Source organism: Aythya ferina (genome assembly GCF_964211825.1).
Source record: "Aythya ferina genome assembly, chromosome: 3".
Taxonomy (NCBI): Eukaryota; Metazoa; Chordata; class Aves; order Anseriformes; family Anatidae; genus Aythya; species Aythya ferina.
In genome coordinates, this window is record NC_140298.1 from 36,654,593 (window position 1) to 36,676,527 (window position 21,935).

The 21,935-nt window shown below is 36.6% G+C and overlaps 1 protein-coding gene across 1 annotated transcript in view; it reads left to right on the plus strand.

Moving 5' to 3' along the window:
- Positions 1–21,935, plus strand: part of BABAM2 (BRISC and BRCA1 A complex member 2) — a 166,642-nt gene that overhangs the window by 114,810 nt on the left and 29,897 nt on the right. The window contains exons 8-10 of the mRNA XM_084514839.1: positions 9,529–9,628; positions 11,585–11,655; positions 13,162–13,244. Of these exons, the coding sequence (XP_084370965.1) occupies positions 9,529–9,628; positions 11,585–11,655; positions 13,162–13,244 (254 nt within the window). The remainder of the gene's footprint in view (positions 1–9,528; positions 9,629–11,584; positions 11,656–13,161; positions 13,245–21,935) is intronic.

The window sequence follows — 21,935 nt, forward strand, 5'->3', positions numbered from 1 at the left end:
GAACAATCATAATACATAGTACATGCGCTCAGTGATACTGAGTGCAGGGCCAAAGATTGATAAACAGTAGGTATATAGGGCACATGTTTGTAAAATAAAAAATAACTGATACCCATCTTAGATCGGTTATTCATTTATATCATCCATTTTATGGATAGATAGGTGATGCACACACATTTGTGATAAATATTCTGTTCAATGGGATTGTTTGGGAGATCTCCATCACTAAAGCAGAGTGGATTATAAAACAGCAGATCAGTATTTTAAACAATGACAAGCATTGTGTAACATACCACCCATGTTTCAGTGCAGAGGAATTTCCAGTGATCCTCACCATAAATAAATCCTCAATCCTTTCATTAATTTATTAAGTTCTACTGTTCCAGAGGAGAATACTGCTCACAGTATACTAGTGCTCTGGTCTTTTTTTCCTTGTTTATGCAAAAGTTTACAATTCCAGCTTCTATCTTCATGCTACATGTAAGCCATTTTTAGTTCTTTTGAGTTAGGAGTTAGAAACATTTTTCCCTTAAGGCAAAGAGTCAATGCCCAGTATTTTTTTTTCCTGCTATTTAGAAGACTCTCAATATATTCACAGTTAAGGTGGTGTATATATGTCTGCAAAACAGGTAATACCTTTAAAAGTATACTTCTGGAGAGTAGGGAATTCAAAAGTAAATTTTCAGATTACAGATGAGACGTTTCCCTCTTCTCCATGCAAAGGAGAAATGGATGGGGATAGTGTGGCATTCTAAACCACTTGTGATGGCATTTCAAATCAATGCAGGATGAGCAAGTCTTGTACCTGGGCTAACATCCATCCACCTTGTCTTTCAGTCTAACTCTTGTACTGCACTAGTGTGACAAGTCTCCAGCCTCTTGCACACTTACTCTTCTTCCTGAGGTCCATACCAAATATGATCACAGGAGGTTAGGTTAGAGGGTCTTTCTGCCGGTGTCTTGAATCATTTCTCTAAGCTTAATTTTCTGCTCTCTCTTTTTTTTTTTTTTTTTTTTTTTTTTTTTTTCATAAGATTGCATAGTGTTCTCTTTCTTTTCTTATCTGCCCATGTTTTTTATCGTATCTGTATGTTTTTGTTAGGTCAGTTATTTTTGCTGCTGCTTCATTTGTCTGCCCTCTTCCTACAACTTTTTGTGTGTGTGTGTGTGTTTTTTTGTTTGTTTGTTGTTTTTATTTATTTATTTGTTTGTTTGCTTTTTTGTTTGTTTTTGCTTTGGCTGTTATTTCCTCTTTGCATTTAATTCTCTGTGGTGAAACTCTTAATTTTCCTTCACTTCTCACTGAAACTTCTATTAATTTTCTGCCAAGATTCCTTTAAGAAATAAGCAAAATGCTTTGGAAATACATCTTCCTCCATTGTAAATATTTAAGTCTCCGTATTGCAGCCCATGCTGTTCCTTCCCCACCGTTGAGTCCCTGTTGCTTAGTTCCTTATTGCGTTGCATGGTGCGAAATGCCGGGCTGTGCAAGTTCCCTGGGACAGGAACCAGGCCTTCCTGGTTAAACCCTGAGGCACCTAGCAACTTGCTCAGGTGCTCTTATAGCGATTTGGCTTGAATAATGCTGTGCTGATGAAGAATTGATATTAGTAACTAATGCTTTCGGGAAAAAAAAAAAAAAAAGAAAAAGAAAAAGAAAAAAAAACTCTGCTTGAGACCATAAGAAATGCCGTTAAATTCAGTCCTTACATTATTTGTTATGAATATCTCCTTATTTGTAACCTTTCTAAAAGCAAGCTGCTGTGAAATTGGTAAGTATGTTAAATTTGTAATATACCTTGCTTTTCTGCGTGTGTGTGTGGAAAAACTGAGAGGGGCTTAAGTGTAGTAAGTTTCAAAACAAAAGTGACTTTTGTCAGAATTTTTGGGCCCTGTAAGAGCCAAGCACACTTTTTATAGCCTCTGAAACTTCTCATATTCTCTTTTTTCACCTGTTTATTCTGAAAAATAATTCCACATATTAAGCATGAGGGATTTCATAATATTTTAACTCAGTCTTAAATATATTGCTTTTTTATTTGTGCCTTTGTATTTATATTATCAGAATGAATGGCGACCAAAATCTTTGCACTGAGCATTGCTTTATAGATTGCTATTGTTAACAGCTGTTAAATAAGCCTGTATTTTAAACCCCTGCACACATTGGAGCCTTTCTGATCATTTCTGTTGCATTCAGGTGGACTTCTCCTGTCCAGCTGTCCAAAAGTTTGTGTTTCAAGGCACAGTGCAGTTCCCAGAGGGCTGTCAGATTTGCTGGACTCTCAGCCTAGACAGGGCTCCTGTAGGTTTGACATTAATCTATAAAAGTGGGTCCTGTTACACTGAGAAGAAAATGGGATTATGAATGTTGTAGGCTTTGTATACAGCGTGTGTGCACAACTAGAGCTGTGTGACATGTGGGGCTGATCAGCTGGGCAATAAATGTTATCCTAGCATGGGTTTGTGTCTTCAGAGAAGGTGATGGCTGAGGCCTGCGGAGAGCTCCATCGCCTTCAGCCCAGGCTTGCTGTTGCTTAACAGACCAGCAGAAACCTTTTGGTCCTATTTATGCAGAACCTTTGGGTTGATTTCCGTGTATAAAAACCCATTAAGTAAAGGAAATCGCTCCAGTCCCAGTTTAGCTGATGCAGAGGAAATACTGGTGGTTTTAGGCTTTCATACTATCAACAGTAGGGAAAGCTTTATGCTGCAAAGCTTTATACTGTTCTTTCCCCTCCCGGCTCTGAATATGAATAAAGGAAGGGAAGAGACATATTCTAATTTAATTATAGGGTTAACTATCTATTCATCTCATGCTTTGTGTTTCTTTTTTTCCTCAGGAGTAGTAAAATCCTGGGGACAGAGTTCCTATCCCGTTAAGTCTTTCAGTTCTGCATCACCTGAGCTACGGTTTGTGTGTAAACCTGTTAAAGTTTACTAGAACCCAAACGCTATACAGTTAATCTAATTCTTTTGTTGGTATACCCACTTTGTCTAAAACGGAATATATAGGACTGAAAACTGTTCTTTAACAATTTCTACCTATATCAGAATATCAAAGTTGGAATAACCCAAGCAAAGCAGTATTCATTAGCACTTAAAGATGACTTCATCCCACAGCTTTATACTATTCGATGAAGATTATGAAACTTCAGTCTACTTCAGTGTAAGCATCCGACCATTGTAAGTGGGCAAGTGAAGTGGTTTGCAATGACGTGCTAGAACATACAAAGTCAGCAGAAGAGGTGCAAACAGAGCTCAAAAAGCCTGAGTTGCAGTTTTCTGCACAGTCTGTGAAGCTAAAATACATTTTGTTCTTAGTATCCACTTTTTTTACAGTGATTGTTTTGTATTTTTTTCCAGTCACCAGTCAGGAGGAACTCAGAAGTATTTACTCTGAACCTTTAGTAGGTCAAGGAAAGAAAGATGTTATTTATCCTTTTGGCTCTACTTGGACAGACTTTTAGTGTTTGACCAGGATTCTCTGTCCAAATAAATAGTTTTTGTGTAGTTTTTCCTCCAGGACTTACTTGTGATTGTGTTTTTTCTTTACCCTCAATAACATCATTACGTCATATTATATCAAGTTAGCTGGAAACATACATTTTCATTTTACCTGAGTTGAAGTATAAATAGTTAATAGTTAATTTAAAAGTCTCCTGTATTCCTGTAAAAATAGAAGCATGTTGTGTCTCTAAGTCGTTCCTGTAAAATTAAGGTAGGAATTTCTGGGGGGATACACTTTACCTTGTAGTAGATATGACTGGACAAACAATATGTTAATTATATTTGCTTTAAATTGAGTATTACTAGAAAGGGGAGAAAGCACTGTCACAAGTCTAGACTGACTGATTTCTCAGCAGTAAGAGTAATGTTCTGTTATTTTATTGTTAATCTCTGTATTGCTGATTGAAGCACTATTCCAGATCTCCTGCAAAGCACCACGTTGTTAATGTGATAGGGAGGATTTGATGGTCGAGCAAGTCTGAAAAATGGTAAACTGACAACGAATCTGGGATCATGGTTCTTAAGGCTTTTGTGGTCACGTGCTTTTATTTGATGTGGTTCTTTGTGTCTCCTGTGCCAAATGGTGTAATGTACTAAAATGATGAAGCTGCAAAAGAAAAAAAAAAAAAAGTGAACTATTTACTTTAGCAACAAAGGAGAAAGAGAACAGGGAAGGAGATCAAAGCCCATAATATGAGTGTCTCAAATCAGGAAAAAAGAGCAAAAAGAAGGGAATTTCTTTCCACCTGCTTCAGGCTATTCTTGCTTATACCCATCATGAGTAATAAACCCTTAAATGCTTGTGTAGGTCTGAAACGTACTTCAGTTTCAAAATAAAGCAGGTGAAAACTTACAGAGAGTTAAGAAGGGTGTATCCTTGTAAAAGAAAGGGCTATAGTCTATAGAGTCTAAAGTCTACCTTCCATCACTAGTAAGTAGATATGACATGTTTTAACATTGGCCACACTGAGAGAAAAGCTCTTAGTTATTTTGAACCAGTATAAAAAGTCTTTCCATGCAGAGGCAAGTTTTTTGTGTATTTATATTTTCAAAGCTAGGCAAATCTTCAACTTCATATCCATTGAAGTTGTCATTTTCTTATTTTATCTGTAGAAAGAATACATTGGATTATAAGCATCATTGAATGCAATCAGTATTATGTACCACTTTGTTCTGAAATAAATCTATTTAATATGTTAACACTGTATGCAGGAATATACTTCTTACGATTCTGGATCACCTTCACAAATGCATGGTTTTTAGTCCCCTCTTGGAGCGAAAATAAATACCATTGTGCCAGATATCTTCTTTTCAGAGCCTGAAAAATCTCCTTAGATGTTCTGTTGTTTGTGATACGTCTTTCAAAGAAAAGCTTATGGAATTTTAGGCACAGAGAATGGTAACAGATAAAAGCCATTAGAGCAAAACATATGGAGAGTACGAAATGCACATGGGTGCTTATCTGCAGCACCATAACCTGTGTCAGCACGTAACTTTATAAACTGTGATACTGGTATTCTTGCAGGACGCTGCAAGAATAAGTAAGTATTATAAATAAGTAAGAATAAGTAAGGAATAGTCTGAAATAATCCTTATTTTCAGACTCAGCTCATAATGTCCCAGTGATGTAGAAAAATACTTGCATACATTTTTCTGCTCCAAGAAAAGGGGCAGCAAAATGGATTGCAGGGAAGAGGTGAGATAAGGAAAGGAGTATAGGGGAGCTCAGCAGGCCCAAGAGAGAATGGGGCAGAACTGCAGGGAAAGAGGTAGGCTAGGGATGGGAGTAGGAGCATCTTCCATTATGCCTTTAAGTCTGCCTTGCCTAACCATTAACTTTTCTGAGCTTGGGACTTAGAAGCAATTTTTGTCTTCCCATGTAGGTGGCCTTTTTAAGGAATGGGAACTAAATGGTTCTTTACAGCTAAATACTCAGGAACAAGAACAGGCACTTCCATAAACCTGTGAAATGATGCTATGTCTTTTTATCTTTTTTTTTTTCAAGGATCATTTCTTGAGAAAGACCATTTAATGTAATTATAAGCTATCAACAAATGGGAAAGAATTTTGCATTTTAAATGCGGGCTTGAATAAATAGATCCATTGAGAGACAGACAGAGCAATTCACTTGGAATGCACAAGTCAACAGCAGAAATGTAAACATACTCCAGCTAAGCTATCTGTTCTTGCATTTCAGTGTGTCTCAGAACAGAACTGCTATTAATGTAGGCTGACTGCTGCTCTTGTTGAATTCAGTATGGAGTCCATCACAAAATCCTGTTTAATTCACTGAAGGTGGATCAGAATCACATTGCATCTGACACTGGAAACCCAAGAAAGCAGGAACTTGCTGCAATGGAGTCTCTGGTCTGTCAGATGTATGAGGATGTACAAAGATGTACAGATCAGATGTACAAAGTTGGTTTGCAGAGCTCAGTAGGTTTAGCGTAGCAGCAAGTTATAAAAATGACAAGGGCAACAGATCTTTGTCTCTGCCTTCCAACATGTTTATGCATCTTTATCTCATAGATAGGTAGATCTACCATGTATTTATCTTCATCCGGTACCAGTCCTAATGAAATAGCATCCACTAAGACAGTTGCTTCAAAATGATAGTAAATTAGAGAAAGTCAGAATCAGAATTCTGGCCTTTAAAAAGTACCAGGTTACTTGGAAAAAAAAAAAAAAAAAAAAAGTGTAAATAACAAACAATTCTGTTTGGTTGTTCTGAAACTGCAATTACTCTGGCAGCTGTAGAGGAGCAATATTAATTACTTGTGTTAAAAAACAAAATCATTTGTTCTTTATAACTCTTGATGTTTTTTCAGTCATCTTGATAAAACGAATGTTATGAAACCTGATACTGAAGTTGTTTTTATTCTTGGGTATAAAAATGTGTTTTATTTGTGGGAAGTGTGTATGACAGTGATACGAAGAAGGAAAGCTTAATCACAGACTACGTAAGATTTATCCTCTAAGAGGCTCTGCTATCTGAAAAGTAGGTCTGAAGTGCAGGAATCTTTAGCGTGCACTGGTGGAATCTTTTGGCAAACAATGCCCTTGACTCTAAAAGGCTTCTAACAAAATTTTTTCTTATATTCTTTCTTCTGATTAGGCTTGAGGAACGTTAAATACTGAGCTACACTTGCCTGGTTTTCTCTGTTTTACATATTTCCGTGCACATTTTACAGCTGCTTCTTATTTGACATTAAATCACTTCTTTCTTCAGATGCAGGTTTATTATAAGGTCATGAGAAGGATAGCCTCTTGCTGTGCCTCACACTTGAGGTACTGAAGGTGTGTCCCTTTGACATGGCACAGACATGGTCAAATCCAATACCGAGCAGTAGCTTCCTTACATGTTCAAAAATAAAAGATAAACATCAACTTCATAAGGCAGTTGAAGCTTAATTATTATGTGTTTATAGAAAGTTTTGAGTTTGTCAGAGGCAAAGTCCTGTGCAAATGCAGTATTTTATTAAAGTATTTAATAAGCAAATTCTCTGACCCAATAGAGGGAACAAAGATGCCTGTCCACTCTTAATTTTCCCTACCCATAATTATTTCTACAGAACACAAATTACATTTTGTACGGCTTTATTCTGTTTTCACAGGATAATTATACTAGAAATTCCAGCCTTCTCTCTGTGTAGGGTTCTCTCTCTCAGAAGCCACACCTAGTACCAGTCTATTTTTTCATTTAGGAAGGGTTGAATCCCTGTTTATGTCAACATGTTTTTGTAAATTGACTACTTTCAGAATATGGGTGAAGGTAAAATGGGAAGCCCATAGTCACAAATCGATAATTCAGTCTGGAAGATGTATTGGAAACTGGTGATAGAGGGTTTGGATTTTATTTGCATGTGAAATCTGGTAGAAATTTCTTCTAATTTCATGCCTGCTATTGTAATTAAGAGAGGAGCCTGTAATTTCTTCTGTAGTCATCTGAGCATCTCCTATGGAGTCTGAGCTCAGAGGGCGAGCTTGGACATAGTTGCGAATGAAACAAGGCAGGATGCAAAATGGACAGTACCATTTGCTCTGAGTATGAGATTAGAGTCTTTCATGGACATACCTGATAAGCTCAAAGCCAGAATCTTAAAGTAAGGTTCACCCCCTGGTAATATGTCAGGAGGGACAAGTCTTTCGTTCTCCAACATAAAAGACTCATGGACCCATTATGCTTCCAGTTTCCTAAGAGCAAACAACCCTTTCAGATGTGTTCTAATTTCTTAATAGTCTAGTAGTCATGCTTTGCTGTTTTTGACATCTGCAAGCAGCAAAATCACATTCCCATGTGAGTACTTTTTGTAAGGGAATAGCAGCAAGGAAACTGAATTTTTTAAAAAAAATCCCATTCAAGTCTGACTTCTGCTAGAAAAGTGTTTGTTTTTTTTTTCGTGTAGCTGTGGTGTACTCAAGGCTTTTTTCTTTCATCATTGCATATGCAAAATCCAGACCTGCAGAACTGTTCCATGTGGTGAACAGTCTGCTGAACCCAGACTGTTTTGCCTGAGTAGCAGATTTCCATATACCTCATTACAAGTTTTATTTATTTAGGCTCTGTTCCTTCAAAGGGATGTATGATTGCAGACCTTTATACCTACCAAAGTGATACGTTATCAAGTACTGAGGAAAATAGAAGGGCAGGTCCCACTGGAGAACAAGAGCCTTGTTTTGCAGAGAAGATCCTTGTTTCCAGCCAGTTTAATCTTTCATGGAAGCAGCATGTAAACAGAAGGCCACAAAGTAATTTAGCGTTTGAAGCTTTTTAATTGTACCCAACAAGGTTCTGGATGTTTAGTGCATGATGTAAGCCACAGTGCGTAATGGAAATTCATATCCCTTTTGATTGGTAAAAGACTATAAGAAAGATTTAGGTCAATGCTGCCAAAAGAAAGTACCATGGACTTCAGCTGGTTGTTGCCTTATGCAACCCAAGTTAACTAAAAAGTGCTAGATCTTTCCACGCTGAAGGAGCTTAGATCCTCAGCAGTAGCAGGCGTGCTTCAGTTTTCCATCCTATGACAAAGGCAATTAATTGAGCAGCGTAAATACATCTCTGAAATAATCTTATTTCTGTGGATCTCCATCATTCAGATTTCCAGTTGGTATATTGTGCATGAATAAAGAATATCTTTGTTCCCATTGCTTCTCTTGGGGGATGAACATAACCATAGAATCGTATAATATAGCCATAAAACAATTTAGGTCGGAGAGAACTTACAGAGGTTAGCTGAGCCAACTCCTTCCTCAGAGCAGGACCAGTTTAGATAGGTTGTTCATGGCAGTCATTCAGCCGAGCTTTGGAGCACCTTGAAGATGGAGATTCCTGAGGCCCTCAGGGCCCCTCTTCCACTCTTTGGTTATTTCCTGATAGCTAACCAGACCTTCCTTTGTTGCTACATGTCTGCGTTGCCTTTCATCCTATCACTGTGCACTTCTGAGAAGATTTTCTGTCTTCTCTTTATTTTCCATTACATACTTGAAGGCATTGGTATGCCTTCAATTAGCTTAACATCTGTCTTGTATTGGAGGGGCCAAAAACTGGAATAAATGGCATGACTGACGTTGTGTCTGGACATCTATTACTCGTCAGTCCAAATTACTGCGTTTGTTCTTAGCTGTTCTGACTGAAGGTGGCTTTTTCAGTATTTCAAGACCCAAAATGGTCTCATCCATCTATGGCAAGATATCTTAACTGCAATGCGGTGCATCTGATTGAAGAGGGTTAAGAAATGTAACTGTTTATGATGAAAAAAAAAAAAAAACTATTTCCTTATACAGTGCTTTGTGTTAGTGATATTCTTGATTAAAGGTGTTGAATTACAATGCCTAGTGGTATAACCTGGTTTTATAGATGGTATCGCTTAATGCTTTTTATATCACCACAGCATAAAATGCATTTCCTCATTATAGCCCTCTGTCTTTAAATTTAGGGCAAGAGGCCAGTGTAAAAATCGCTTTCAAATCCCAGGAACTGCACGTATGATGTACTTCTAAATTAACTTCTCTTTCTAGTGCACTTGGAGGATCATCTGCCCTTCACATCCCAGCCTTTCCTGGTGGAGGTTGTCTTATTGACTACGTACCCCAAGTATGCCAGCTACTAACAAACAAGGTAAATTACTGAAGAGAACTCAACTTCCCTTTCCCTCATGTGTTGTACTGTTTACAGTAACACACTGTAGTGTTTCTGTAGATGTCATTTTTCTTCTGCCAGGTAGTTCAAACAGAACCTATTTGACATGAACTATACAATGGATAACTTCTTGATAGAAGTTGAGCAGCTAAGCAACATGTTGAAGATAATGAATCTGTTAAATAAATGAGCGCGTTTGGGATCAGATATTGGGGTGGGATTTCTTGTGATATTCTGCAGCTTAGGATAAAATGCTGTTGTATTATATATTGCAGTGTAACATACAATTTAGCTATTAACTACGAGCGTGTGGTTTGCATATTATTTTTCTAGTCAGAAGAATCAAAGTTCTCATACCATAGTCATCGCTGTAGATTTTGAATGCCTTAGAGAGGATTCAGTGATTTTTCTTCTCATCCAAATGAACAGAATTAGCTGTCTACTTGGATATTCATGCACTAGTAGCTACTTAAGGTTGCATGTACTGAAAAGGTTGTGTTCTGGCTAGCTTAGTGTTTAAACAAAAAAGACTGAGTACAATATTTTGAAAGCTTCTCATTTTTTTTTGTGTAATTTTCAGTAAACATGTAGGAATCTGCTCATTGCAGACTTCCTATCTATATTTCCACATGATTTTTACCTTTGTCCAAAGGAGGAAGATAATTTTATCTTTTAGAAGAAGTTCTTCAAAATATTTTTCCTTAACTTATCGTAATCTATCTTTGGAATTGTTTTTGTTGTGTTTTTGTTTGTTAAAATTCTGTTTTTAAAATCTTCAAGTACCCAGGACTGTTTTTATTCCTTTTTAAACAAACTCCATTAAGCAAACTTATTGTATGTTTTCCTTTTCCCAAAATAACATTTCAGATCCCACACAAAGCCTTCAAAATAATCATATTTTTTATAAAAAGAAATAAGTCTCAATATAAACAAAATAGTTTAAGGGGTACAAGATAGCTCACAGCAATGATTGTATCAGGGTCTCTTAAAAAAATTTAGGAGAGCATTTACCAGCCAAGCCATTCTAATATTGCCATGGTCAAGAGAAGTATTCTTCCTATTCTTTGCCTGTTTGGTAAGGAAAAAAAGACTTATGAAGCTTTAGTTTTCATTCTGGAAGTCAAAGGGATTTACATAAGGAATCACATATGGAACCACAGTGTAGCTACTCAAGCAACCAGTTGTAAACCAGGTGCTCTTTCAGCCTGGCAACATAGCGTTGTTTCTGTCATGGGTCAAACTCTGTTCACACTGTTCTGCTAAGTAATGCCATTCAAATCAATAAAAAAACGTACATGATGCAAGAGAATTTTGCCTGTGGTCTTCCTAGTTTAGCATTGTTCAATTTTGTCTGTGCCAGGATGGAAGCCTTTCAAAACCTAGAATGCCTCAGAAATTGATACTTGTAATTGAGTAGGTGGTTCCCTGAGTCAGCATGAAACCACTGAGAGAGTTTAGTGTTAAGATTTTCTTTGAGGCACAGTCTTCAGAAAACACCCAAGATCCAATGTGAAATTATTTGTATTTTTTTATAACCTGAATTTGATTTTGACACTTAGCCAACTGTCACATCAAGTAATTATGTTTTGCCTAATGCAGCTTCGTGCTTAAACTTCAGCAAGGCAATGTCGTGCATTTTTCTTCACTCTTTACCTTGCGTACTTGAGCAGTGCTTCAGGATATTGTGAAATACTAAGTTTTACTTGGAAGTGAGTAAAGAAATTTCTTTACAAGATTTTCTGTGTGCCAGAATCCACTCTTCTCTTAAAGGCATTTCAGGTTTCTTCAGGAAAATCATGCAAATTAAATGTAGGGATTCAGATTCAGAACCATGTAAATCTTCGTTAACAAGGAATAAATGACAAATAAGCAACACTAAATTTTTTTAATGTTTTTTTAGCTATTGATTTCTTCCCCCCCCTTTTTTTTTTTGAGGTACAATACGTTATTCAGGGATACCATAAGAGAAGAGAGTACATCGCAGCCTTCCTGAGTCACTTCGGAACGTAAGTTTTCTGTTGACGTGTTGTTTTATGGAGCATCGTGAAAGTGTTGTTCTCTGCACGTGGTCTTTGGTTTTGTAACTGATATCCAGATGAAATCTGGTCATTTCTGCATAGTGATGTATATAAATTTGCCCTCCAGGGAAATACTGGAATGAAGTTCAGTGCTCAGTGCATGTTGCCAATCTGATTTTACTCAGAAAACAACTGATTATGGGAAAAGGACAGTAGGGATTTTCTCCCTGTGCAAAAGAAATGTTCTTGTTGCTGAATATAGGGCTCAGGGGGTCAAACAGTAATAGGCAGTGACATAAATGGGAGGAAGGGGAAAGTGGGGTACGGTTCCAAGCCATGCAGTTGCCAGAAACCACTGCTTGACATAAAGGCAAGACTGGGAAACCATCTGCTCCCACCATGGAGCTGTAGCGTGTCTCATGAGAGAAAGGGCTTTCAGTCGTCTTGAATTCCTGCAGTTCAGAGGTTCGTGGACTGATGTGATGAGACATGCGATTCATAAATCAATGAATCTGGGGTGTTTCAGCACTGTGAAAGGTAGACACTTCGGTCTTCCACCTAAATTCTGGCTTGAACAGAAGTCCAGGAGCTGATGTGACAGCAAGTGCCTGATCAGCAGTGCTTTGCCTCATTGTGAGGAGGGGAGTTTTGCTTCTGTGTGGTGATTCCAAATGACATGGATATTTAGGAGCCTTTCAAATCTCTGGTCTCTTAGGTGAGGGTAGGAAGACAGGTGACTTTTAGTATGCACCCAAATTTTATACAACTGTAGATAGATAACAGCGACTTGATTTGGACATGTGAGCAGACAGAGATGATGTAGGCTTAATCCATATGAAAGCGTGTTGTTTTTTTTCTTCTGAGAATTATTTGATCCAAACTACAGTACAGAAATGGACCAGTTATGCCTGTGATTTTATTTCACTTGCGACATGGTTCATGAGTCTTGATACTGCTTCAGACTTAGCAAATGTCTTCTTTTGGTGGTTGAGACTTTTAATGTCTATACAACAAGCATGATATATATATATATATATACATATATATATATATACACATATATATTTTATACTGTCATGCTGTGATGCTTTATATGTACTCTTTTTAATTTTCAAATTTAAACTTTTCTCGGCCTGTACAGTTTCAACTTTACCATGTCCATTAATAGTGTATTAATAAATTCTCTTAAACTGAATAACATGCAGGGATTTTGTGTGTGTACAGTTATTGTCAATTTAGACACGTTACCGGGTCTTATTTTATTTTAAAATGTATTTATGAATATGGCCTTTATTTGGGTAAGAATCTCCAGTAACACAGCATAAATTTATCTAGAAATTTGTAATTGTTAAGAAATAAAACAAGTATTGGAACCTTCTGAACAAATGAAAAAAAAAAAAAAAAATCCTGTAATTCCAGATTTATATTTCTTACTCAGTATTAGAATGAATGCTAGATAAAAATTGTGTTCTTTTTTGTATTTCTTGTTGATAGTGGCGTGGTGGAATATGATGCAGAAGGCTTCACAAAGCTTACTCTGTTGCTGATGTGGAAAGATTTTTGCTTCCTTGTTCACAGTGAGTAACTTTTTGCCTCAGGCACAAATGTCTATCCTCTTGAAGATACGAGTTCAAAAGGGAAAAAGTACAATTACAGGAAACAATCTAAAAGTTTTAGCTATTTTTACCCAATGCTTAATGTATTTTTGATGTGACCATGGCGTTTTGAAAACACAAAGTCCTGATCATACTTGGAGAAAGAGGGAGGATCTGCTTTCATGAGGTGTACTGCTGGCCTTACAGAGCACCAAAAGCATTCGGGGAAGATGTGCTGGTAACTTGACTCAAGGCTGAGCTCACAGATGTAACGCCTCCTGACCAAAATGTCAATAACATGTCAGTAATGAGGACCAATACTATACATAACCTGGGAATACCTAAAATCTTGTATAACTGTCAGGAATTACTGAAATGATGGTGATAGTAATGACACTTTAGTGTAGTGAAAATACATTACAAAAGAAAAATAATAAGATACCGTGGTTAAGAGCCAAAACTTACTCCTAGAATGAAGCTCTGCTCGATGAAATGCCCAATAGTTTGATGCAGTATGTAGTTAGATTGATTATTATTTGGATTTTTTTAATAAAGATTGTATCACTTTCAAAAAGATGTTTATAATTAAATATATAGGAATTACTTTATGGAGAAATTAGTGAGTGTGGCTCTATTGCTGCATTATACATGGTAACCAGAAATTATTATTTTCCTTATAAAGTGGGGTTCATTGGTATGAAAGATTTTTTTCGTGTGGAAAAATTCAGTCATCTTATACTTTGTTTTTTATTAATATGCTTCTTGTCTTTTTTGTTTTGTTTTGTTTTTTAATTACCACATACTCTGAGCAGCTGCAACATTGGTGTTTGTTAACACTTTAGCTTTGCGGTATTTCAGTTTACATTGGTTGTGATTGTGGGCTAGCTTTTCATGTGGAAAACTAATGATGTCTGAAAGACATCTGAATTTATCCAGGTCTTTTAAAGGAAGAAGTGGGGATTGATATTGTTTAGAGAAATCCTTCACTTTGTGTTGTATTGGAGATCATTGCTATTGGCCTCATTTATGCCTTTTTCATCATCACATAAAATTTCTAGGCATCAAAGAATTCTGATTGTAAGTGGTCTGGAAACAGCAAACCTGAAATTAAAAGAACCCCATTATATTAATATGATTTACATGGGGGGAAACACAAAATAAAACTTGATGTAGTTGGAAAAATTGTCCTTATAAGATCTTAACTTACTCTTCAACCACACACTATGCTGTGGATCTGATTTTTGCCTTGGGATAATATAACTTAAATGTTGAATCAGTTAGATTTCAGAGTAATCAAAATTCAAATTTCTGTTAAATAACAGAGTAAGTTTTAACTGTGAAGTAATATTCAGAGTGCTCAATTTAACTGGCATGAAAGCTACAATTATAACTGAATAGTTTATCACTATGCATTAACCCTGTGGCCTTAGAAATCATACAGTGGCTTAGCTGTGTAAGTCATTGCATCACTTGCTTGCTGAACAATCCACTGCAAAAACATTTATGTTCCATGCACTAAAGGATATTGCAATGAAAGGACTGAAACCTGCACTTCATTTCCTGAGTGAAGTAATGTAGGCTTTCATCTCTTAACCACTGACATAACTATGTATATTATGGTTGAATATTTAGCAAGCGTCTAATAAAATGTCTGGGAGAGATAGCCATAAGATGAAAACTGTTCTACCTTTTATATTTACTGTAGTATGTAGCGGAAGTGTTCAGAGAGAAATAAATAGGTCAGTATATGGCAAGTACTGTGGCAAATCAAATGAAAGGAACCATAGTAAATTTTACTGGCATCTTATTTTTTGTTAAAGTTTTAGGTTTAATTGAGGTTTTAAGATGTATAAACCCTACAGTGAGTTGTATTTCCTTTAGAAGATGCAACCAGATCTTTCAAAAATAACTTTGTTTGGTGACTTTTGCCAATATGGTCATTCAGAGTTACAAATGTACTTGGAAACTAGGAAGTAAAACACACTAGAAATGAAATCATTCGGAGTAGTTTTACTGAGTAAACCTAGTTTAAGAAAAGGAGGAGAGAAACTGGAAAATCATTCTGGAGTGCAAAAAGACCAATAACTTTAAAACAGTTTCACTTGCTAAAAATACAGATTTGTGCAGTAATTATGGAATGAACAGTGAAGTCTGGCCATTATACATTAAAACACACAACTGTCTAACAGCTAACTTAATCACTAGATTAATGTAGCTGCTAAAGTCGGTATATTAGATCAAAGAGTGGTGAAATGAACTGTTGTTTTAGTGGTTTACTTGTAAGAACCAAGTGCTTTCAAATATATGACAGGAGAAATTAATGTTCAGAGAAGTTCATGCCTCCACATGGAAGAGGAAATCATTAATCAGGGTTAATGCTTTTGATATTGATATCTGTTTTGAGTAAGCCTCAGAATGAAGCTTTGTAAGTAAATGTCAATGTACTGCTGATTTCTTTCTCTAGTTATTTATAAGTCAGCTATGATTAGTTTCTGGAGGTAGATATTTCTTCATACGTATACCTGCATCCATTCTGTGTATTTATACTGTATCTAAATACAAGTCACATCTGTGCGTAATTAAGCAGTCTTATTGGTATGGACACAAGAGTAAGACTCCAAACCAATATGTATGTAGGCTTTTCAAAGATTTATTTTTATCTTAGGAGATTTTTAGGTTATCAGCACAAATAGCATTGACAGAAGTTGGTACAACTGCAATAGCAAATGAAACTTCTTGTCTTAGTGGTTATTTGTTTAAGATGTCTTGAAAAGGACAGATATTAAACTAGTTTTTGTTTCTTTGAGCAATATGGTGGGGGATGGAGAATGTTGGAAACTGCCAGTGTTTGTATGCGACCTCAGACCTAGCTGAAGTTGGTGGGAACACTTGCTGCCACTGATCTTGGCTTACTTTAAAGGATTGCAGCTTCCATGCTGGGTAATACCAGCGACCTGTTAGGTTCACAAAGCTGATCAAATGCAAGGTGAAAGTCTAATTAAGCAGCTTTCTTGCCATGAGAGTGCCAACTGAAGTAGTGTTTTGTATACCCTCTTAGCTGTCTGTTCACTTCTGCAGTGACCACTGTCAGAGAATACAACAGGAACAGGGAGCATCTCAGCTGGAATGAGGATTTTCTCTAGGGAGGGAGAAGCCATCTTAAGGCCTAGAGCATTAATTGGGGTATGGAAGGTTGTACTGGGAGTATCAGGCTGTGGACAGACACCCTGTTCTGCATTCACTGTTTTGGGAGAAGTCATCAGTGCCAGCTTCTGATGCATTCCTGATTAGTTATTGCTATCAGCAGACGTGTGTCAGCAGAGCAGCTTGTGCCAGTGCAGCTGAGACAAAATGGGCTCAGCTTATGTGATGGGCCGAGCTAAATAACTGGGGTTTCCTCACATAAGCTTTCTTTGGATTTGGATTAGCACATCTGTCCACAGCCTAAGAAAGTAAACAGGAGGCAGATTGAAGAGTGAAGGCAAAGAATTTTTGGTAGCCGTCATTGTCAAATGGAGCTTGGGAGAGGAAAAAAACATAGGGAAAAAGTGCTAGTAGTTGCAAGACAGGTTTACAGTACACTGCAAAAAAAGTGCAATTTATTCCAGCAGTGTTCAGAGAAAGAAGAATGTATGCCCACTCCCTGTAAATACACAAAATTGCATTGAAGAAGTAAGTAATTTATTCTATCAATTCCCTCTCAAAGCAGAAATAACTCAGTAGGCTTCAGATACCGTTTTAATCACTCAGTAGAGCAGCAACAGTCCTTAGAATTTAGATAAGTGTTAATTTTTCAGGCAGCTGGTGTAGTTTAAGATGATACTGCCCTTTAAACAAGACGGTCCCTCTCCTGGATAGTCAACAGAACAGGGCTAATGAGCATTCATCAGCCCCTTCATCTATTCCTCCAGCAGCTGTTTAAATAAACAAGTTAGATTCCGTGGTAGTAAATGGCTAGTAAGGAGGTTTGATAAAGTCTTAAATGAAAGATGTTTCCTAAATGAGCGTGTTTCTGATCACTTGCTGTTTGCTATGAGGGTTTAGAAGAGCTTACGTGACAAGGCAAAAGTATTTTCTTTCATCTAAGATCTTACTCCTCTTTTTGAAATCGCTTCTGCAGATTCTTATTTGAAAAATCACATGCCTGACACAGTAACTCCACAGTCACTGAGATAATAAAAATGTTCAAGAAATACTTGTTTATCTGAGTAATTTGGAACCCAGAACCGAAGACTGTTCCCTGTAAACATTCCTCTAAATCTGCTTGTAGTTTTGGCCGTAGAGCTCTCTCGTTGTGTAGGACTTACAGGTCTTGGTAAATGTAAATGTAAATATCACTGCAATAATACAAATGTTAAATGTAAAAGTAGCTAGTGTATGTTGTTTTGATACAGAGTTCAATGCAGTTGGAACATGCTCAATGACTCCTGTGTGCTGCTAGAGTATGAATAATCATTTGAGTGGGTTTGGTAGTTCCTGAGAATTATTATTTTTTTCTTTTTTCTGTCATGTAAAACTTGCTCACATAGCTTTTGGAAGCTGAAAGGAAGATAGTCTGTAAGAGTTGCTCCTCTTCATCAATATCAGTGCATGGCAGTGATCACAATTAACACTTAAAATTCAGGAAAAATAAGCTGTGGAGGGAATAAAGATTGCATTGGCTCTGCTTCTTCAGGGAAGCTAGTCTGATTGTGAAAGAGAAGCCTCTTCAAGAAAAGGTATGGGAAAATAAACTGTTGTTTGCCCCAGCTGTTTTCTGAGGAAGGGGCAAGTGTTGAGTGGAATATTTCATTAAATAGCTTCTACATGTTTTGATGGCTTTGTGTAATTGAAGTGCTTTGGTTTACGATATAGTGCTTTTATTATATTCTTCTCATTGTTCCATGGGTGAAAAAATGACACTGTGAAAACTTAGGGAAAAGGATAAAAGGGAGAACATGACAAATAAGATACAGGGAAATGGGGTAACATCTGGTAGTTTCAGGAAAGCAAGATGGCTCAACAGAGATGTCAAGCATAACAAAATAAACGTTTCAGGAGTCGGTAAGAGAAATTGAATACTGATCAAAGAAAAATAAATCAAAAGTCTGCAAAGATAATAGGAATGTCATTTCTTTCTTAAATGAAATGAAACTGGAGAAACTGAAGATTAACGAAGTCCCAGTGATGCAAACCTGGCTTCTTAGAAGTCAAGAACCATTATAATGTTATGCTTGAGAGTAATTTTTTGCCTGTTTGCTACGTGTCTCTCATGAGACAGTTTTTTCCTGTGACTCTCAGTACTTCTAGTCAATAACAGTAGTTCTTTGAATCTGGTCTTGAAAGTTCCTGAGTGCATCATTCTGTCTACAGCAAAATATTCCCTGAGCAGAGGGAGGGTCTCTTCAAAACTTTGTACATTGTTCGAATGCCAACAAAATAAAGCATTCTGTGACATTCTCTGTGTAGTGAGGTGTGTATCACTTAACTGAATTCAAAGAAAGTTGCAGATCCCCTGCAGAGCTGTGGATTGGGCAGAGTGATGGAACAGTATCGCGAGTCATGAGCACACAGTTCTACGCCTAACTAGGCATAGTCAGGGGCTAATCCCAGAGCTGCATTGCAGCATTTGGTAAATTAATTAACCTTTTACTGATCTTTCTTTTTTTTTTTTTTTTTTTTTTTTTTTTTTCTCTACAGGGCACTGCCAACTAGTTTTAGTTTGAAATTTGTATTGAAAGCTGATAATTTAATGTTTGTCATTAAGAGTACTCTAAACATCATGTTCCTTTGATTCCATCTGGGGTATTTACTTTTGCATGAGCTGAACGAGCATTTTTGTATTTGGGTATTCATAATCAAAGCAAGTTAACCTGAAAACAGGTCTTATTTTCTTCTTCTTTTCCTGTTTTTCTGTATTTGTTTTGTAATCAGTATAATTTAGTTTTAGGTTCATATTTTAAACTCTGCTAAAAAAAAAAAAAAAGGAAAAGTGGTCACAAGGATGATTCGTAAATTAGTATGACAGAAGCAAACAGGAAACAACTGAACTGGGGTGTGCAGGTATTTTATGGTGGCCTGTTACGTGGGTGGAGTGCAAAAGTATTTTTAAATGTCGCTTTGCTGTGGATAGTATCTTTTTAATTTCTGAGAGACACATATATCTGACATACCTTTCAAACAGTAGTGTATTGCTGTAGGCACTAATTGATGTTTTCCCAGGAACTACAAGTACTTTAACAAATGGACTGAAAGGTTTTGTAATAAATTCTTTCAAATCGCGCTGTTCTAAAAAGTGAAATATTGCTTTTTCTTATCTAGTAGATCTATGTAGAGTACTACTGCATATCTAAGTATGTGGCAGACAACTAATAAAGTCTTACAAGAGATACCTGAGATAGCAAAGTGATATAATCCTATTTTATATACTTAATTTTGGGCAAAAATATAATTATGTCACAAAAAGTCATTGACAGAGCTGGGACTTGAGTACAGATCTTGGTACTTTTTCTTCTTTCTCCATGCCTATGTCTTGTTTCTACACATTCTGATATCTCACATGGCATCCATACAGGAAATTTTTCTCTAAGGTGAGAATTACATTAAAGGAGTGAGATATAGCAAACTGAAAATTGTTCATAGTAGCAAGTAGAAAACAAATAGGAGAGGATCAGCATGGGTTTCACAGGGATCTTCCATGGGTTTAGTAGTAGGCAATGCTGTCAGAGAAAAAATCAAGGTGCTAGAGAACACCATGGAATTTTTAGAGGTGTAAAATTTCTAGAAATAAAACAGAAATCTTATTTTGTAGCCTTTAGAAAACCAAATTGGGTTTTACATTGGCAATGGAATTATGTATTCAAATGTTTTGTTGTAGAGCTAGACCTTGTGTAATGCATTTGCTGTCTTCCACAGAACTAAAGTTCTGAAGATAAAGTTGACGATTGGCTATGCAGGCTTGAGTTGACGGAAGTTTCTGGACTGGAATAGGAAGACACTTAAGCTGGGCAGGTTAAACAGATCTGATTTGAAAGGTCTAAGACTGAATGGAGCTAAGTTTGAAAGAAGAGGACAGAGAGTGTGTCAGAAAAGGTTATCCTTGGCCTGCAGGATAGCACCATGCTGATCACAAATGAGAATGAAATAAATCAGTTTCCTTTCAAATCCCAGGCAGCATTGAAAACAGGAAAAAGAACTTACTTGCAAGCCTTGTAAGCTTCATAAAGTATTAGCGAGGGAAGCCAATGTTTTTGTACAGGTGCTTTTCTGGTAAAAAAAAAAAAAGTATAAAGTCTTCATGCCCTGTTGGAAAGTAATGTAGAACTTCTCAGCATTTAGTATCATGCCTTTACTGTGGAAAAAAAAGAAGAAAAGTTTTCACCTTTTCTCCAACAGTAACACGCGATGACCACCAGCCTGGAATAGGAAGAAAAGGGCCAAGAGAAGGCCACAGGTTGCTTTTTACACTGATAGCAACTGCAACTATATTTAAAATATAATCTTCATGCAATTCACATAGAGGAGAGGCAGCTTTTAGTAGCATCAATCTCATCACCACTTGGAGAAGTTACTATAGAAACTGTTACAGCAGAAACAATAAAAGGAAATAAAAACGGAAGGGGAGGGAAAGAAGATCTTTGAGAATTTGAGGTAAAAATAAAGCAAAATAGATGTCACTGGCTGAAGCTAATGAGGTAAAAATAAAAAGCCTTTGTCTTAATTAAAGTAATCATGGTTACTTGAATTAGAGAAGGAAAGACCTGTGAGGTCACTGTGCCATTTATTTGGGCTCAGAATAGGATTATGAGATACGCCATGGGATATTTTTAGCAGGTAGTCCAGTCTTGCTATTAAAGTCCAAGAGTATTTTGTTGAGGTGAGAGATGACACTCCGAAGAGAGAGGACATTAAAAAGCAGTTTTCAGGTTGCTACATCACTTTTTCATGGTCTAAAAATGTAACTGAGAACTGTTTGAAGAATCTCTTGCTTTGATCTGTTACTTAGTTCCTCTGTAAGACTAAACAAAGAATTTGATAGTCTTGTTTGTAGGACACTGAAACTTAAGGTATTTAAACAACTCAAGGTCACATTTTTTTTTAAATGCTATTTTTGAATGAAGGATGGGGTGCTTTAAAAAGGAGATACTGGTTGTGACAAAGACGTGACATATTCGTACAACCATATCATCTGTCTATATCAAAAGAAAATAGAAACAATAGTAATCATAAAATAAAATCTGGTTGCCATTGGTGCCTCGACTGTATTGCAGTTCCCATTATCAATGCAATGAGAACCACAAGATACATACAGCAATGTTAGGCAGTCCTCTTTAAATAAGAAAGGGTTTTGTACTTCATTTAAAAAAAAAAAAAATCTAAATGGTACATTTATTTCAGATTCATAGAAATTCACAAAGTAAACAAATCTACTCTCTGTAATGTGTCAGAACTGTTTAATCCATCACAAGTCATTGTCTCCATTATTCAGAAAGATTGAAGAGCTATCTAAGAGCAGTGGAGTTAGAAATAATGACTTCTGTGTTTTCAACTCTGAAGATAGCTATTTCTGTAAAAGATGTTATGTTATTATAAAATACATTAGGGGATAGGACGTATTGATGGTGCAAAAATTTTGAAAAAAGCACCAATTCTTATTTTGAATCTCACCCAGACTGATAATAGCTGAAAGTCATT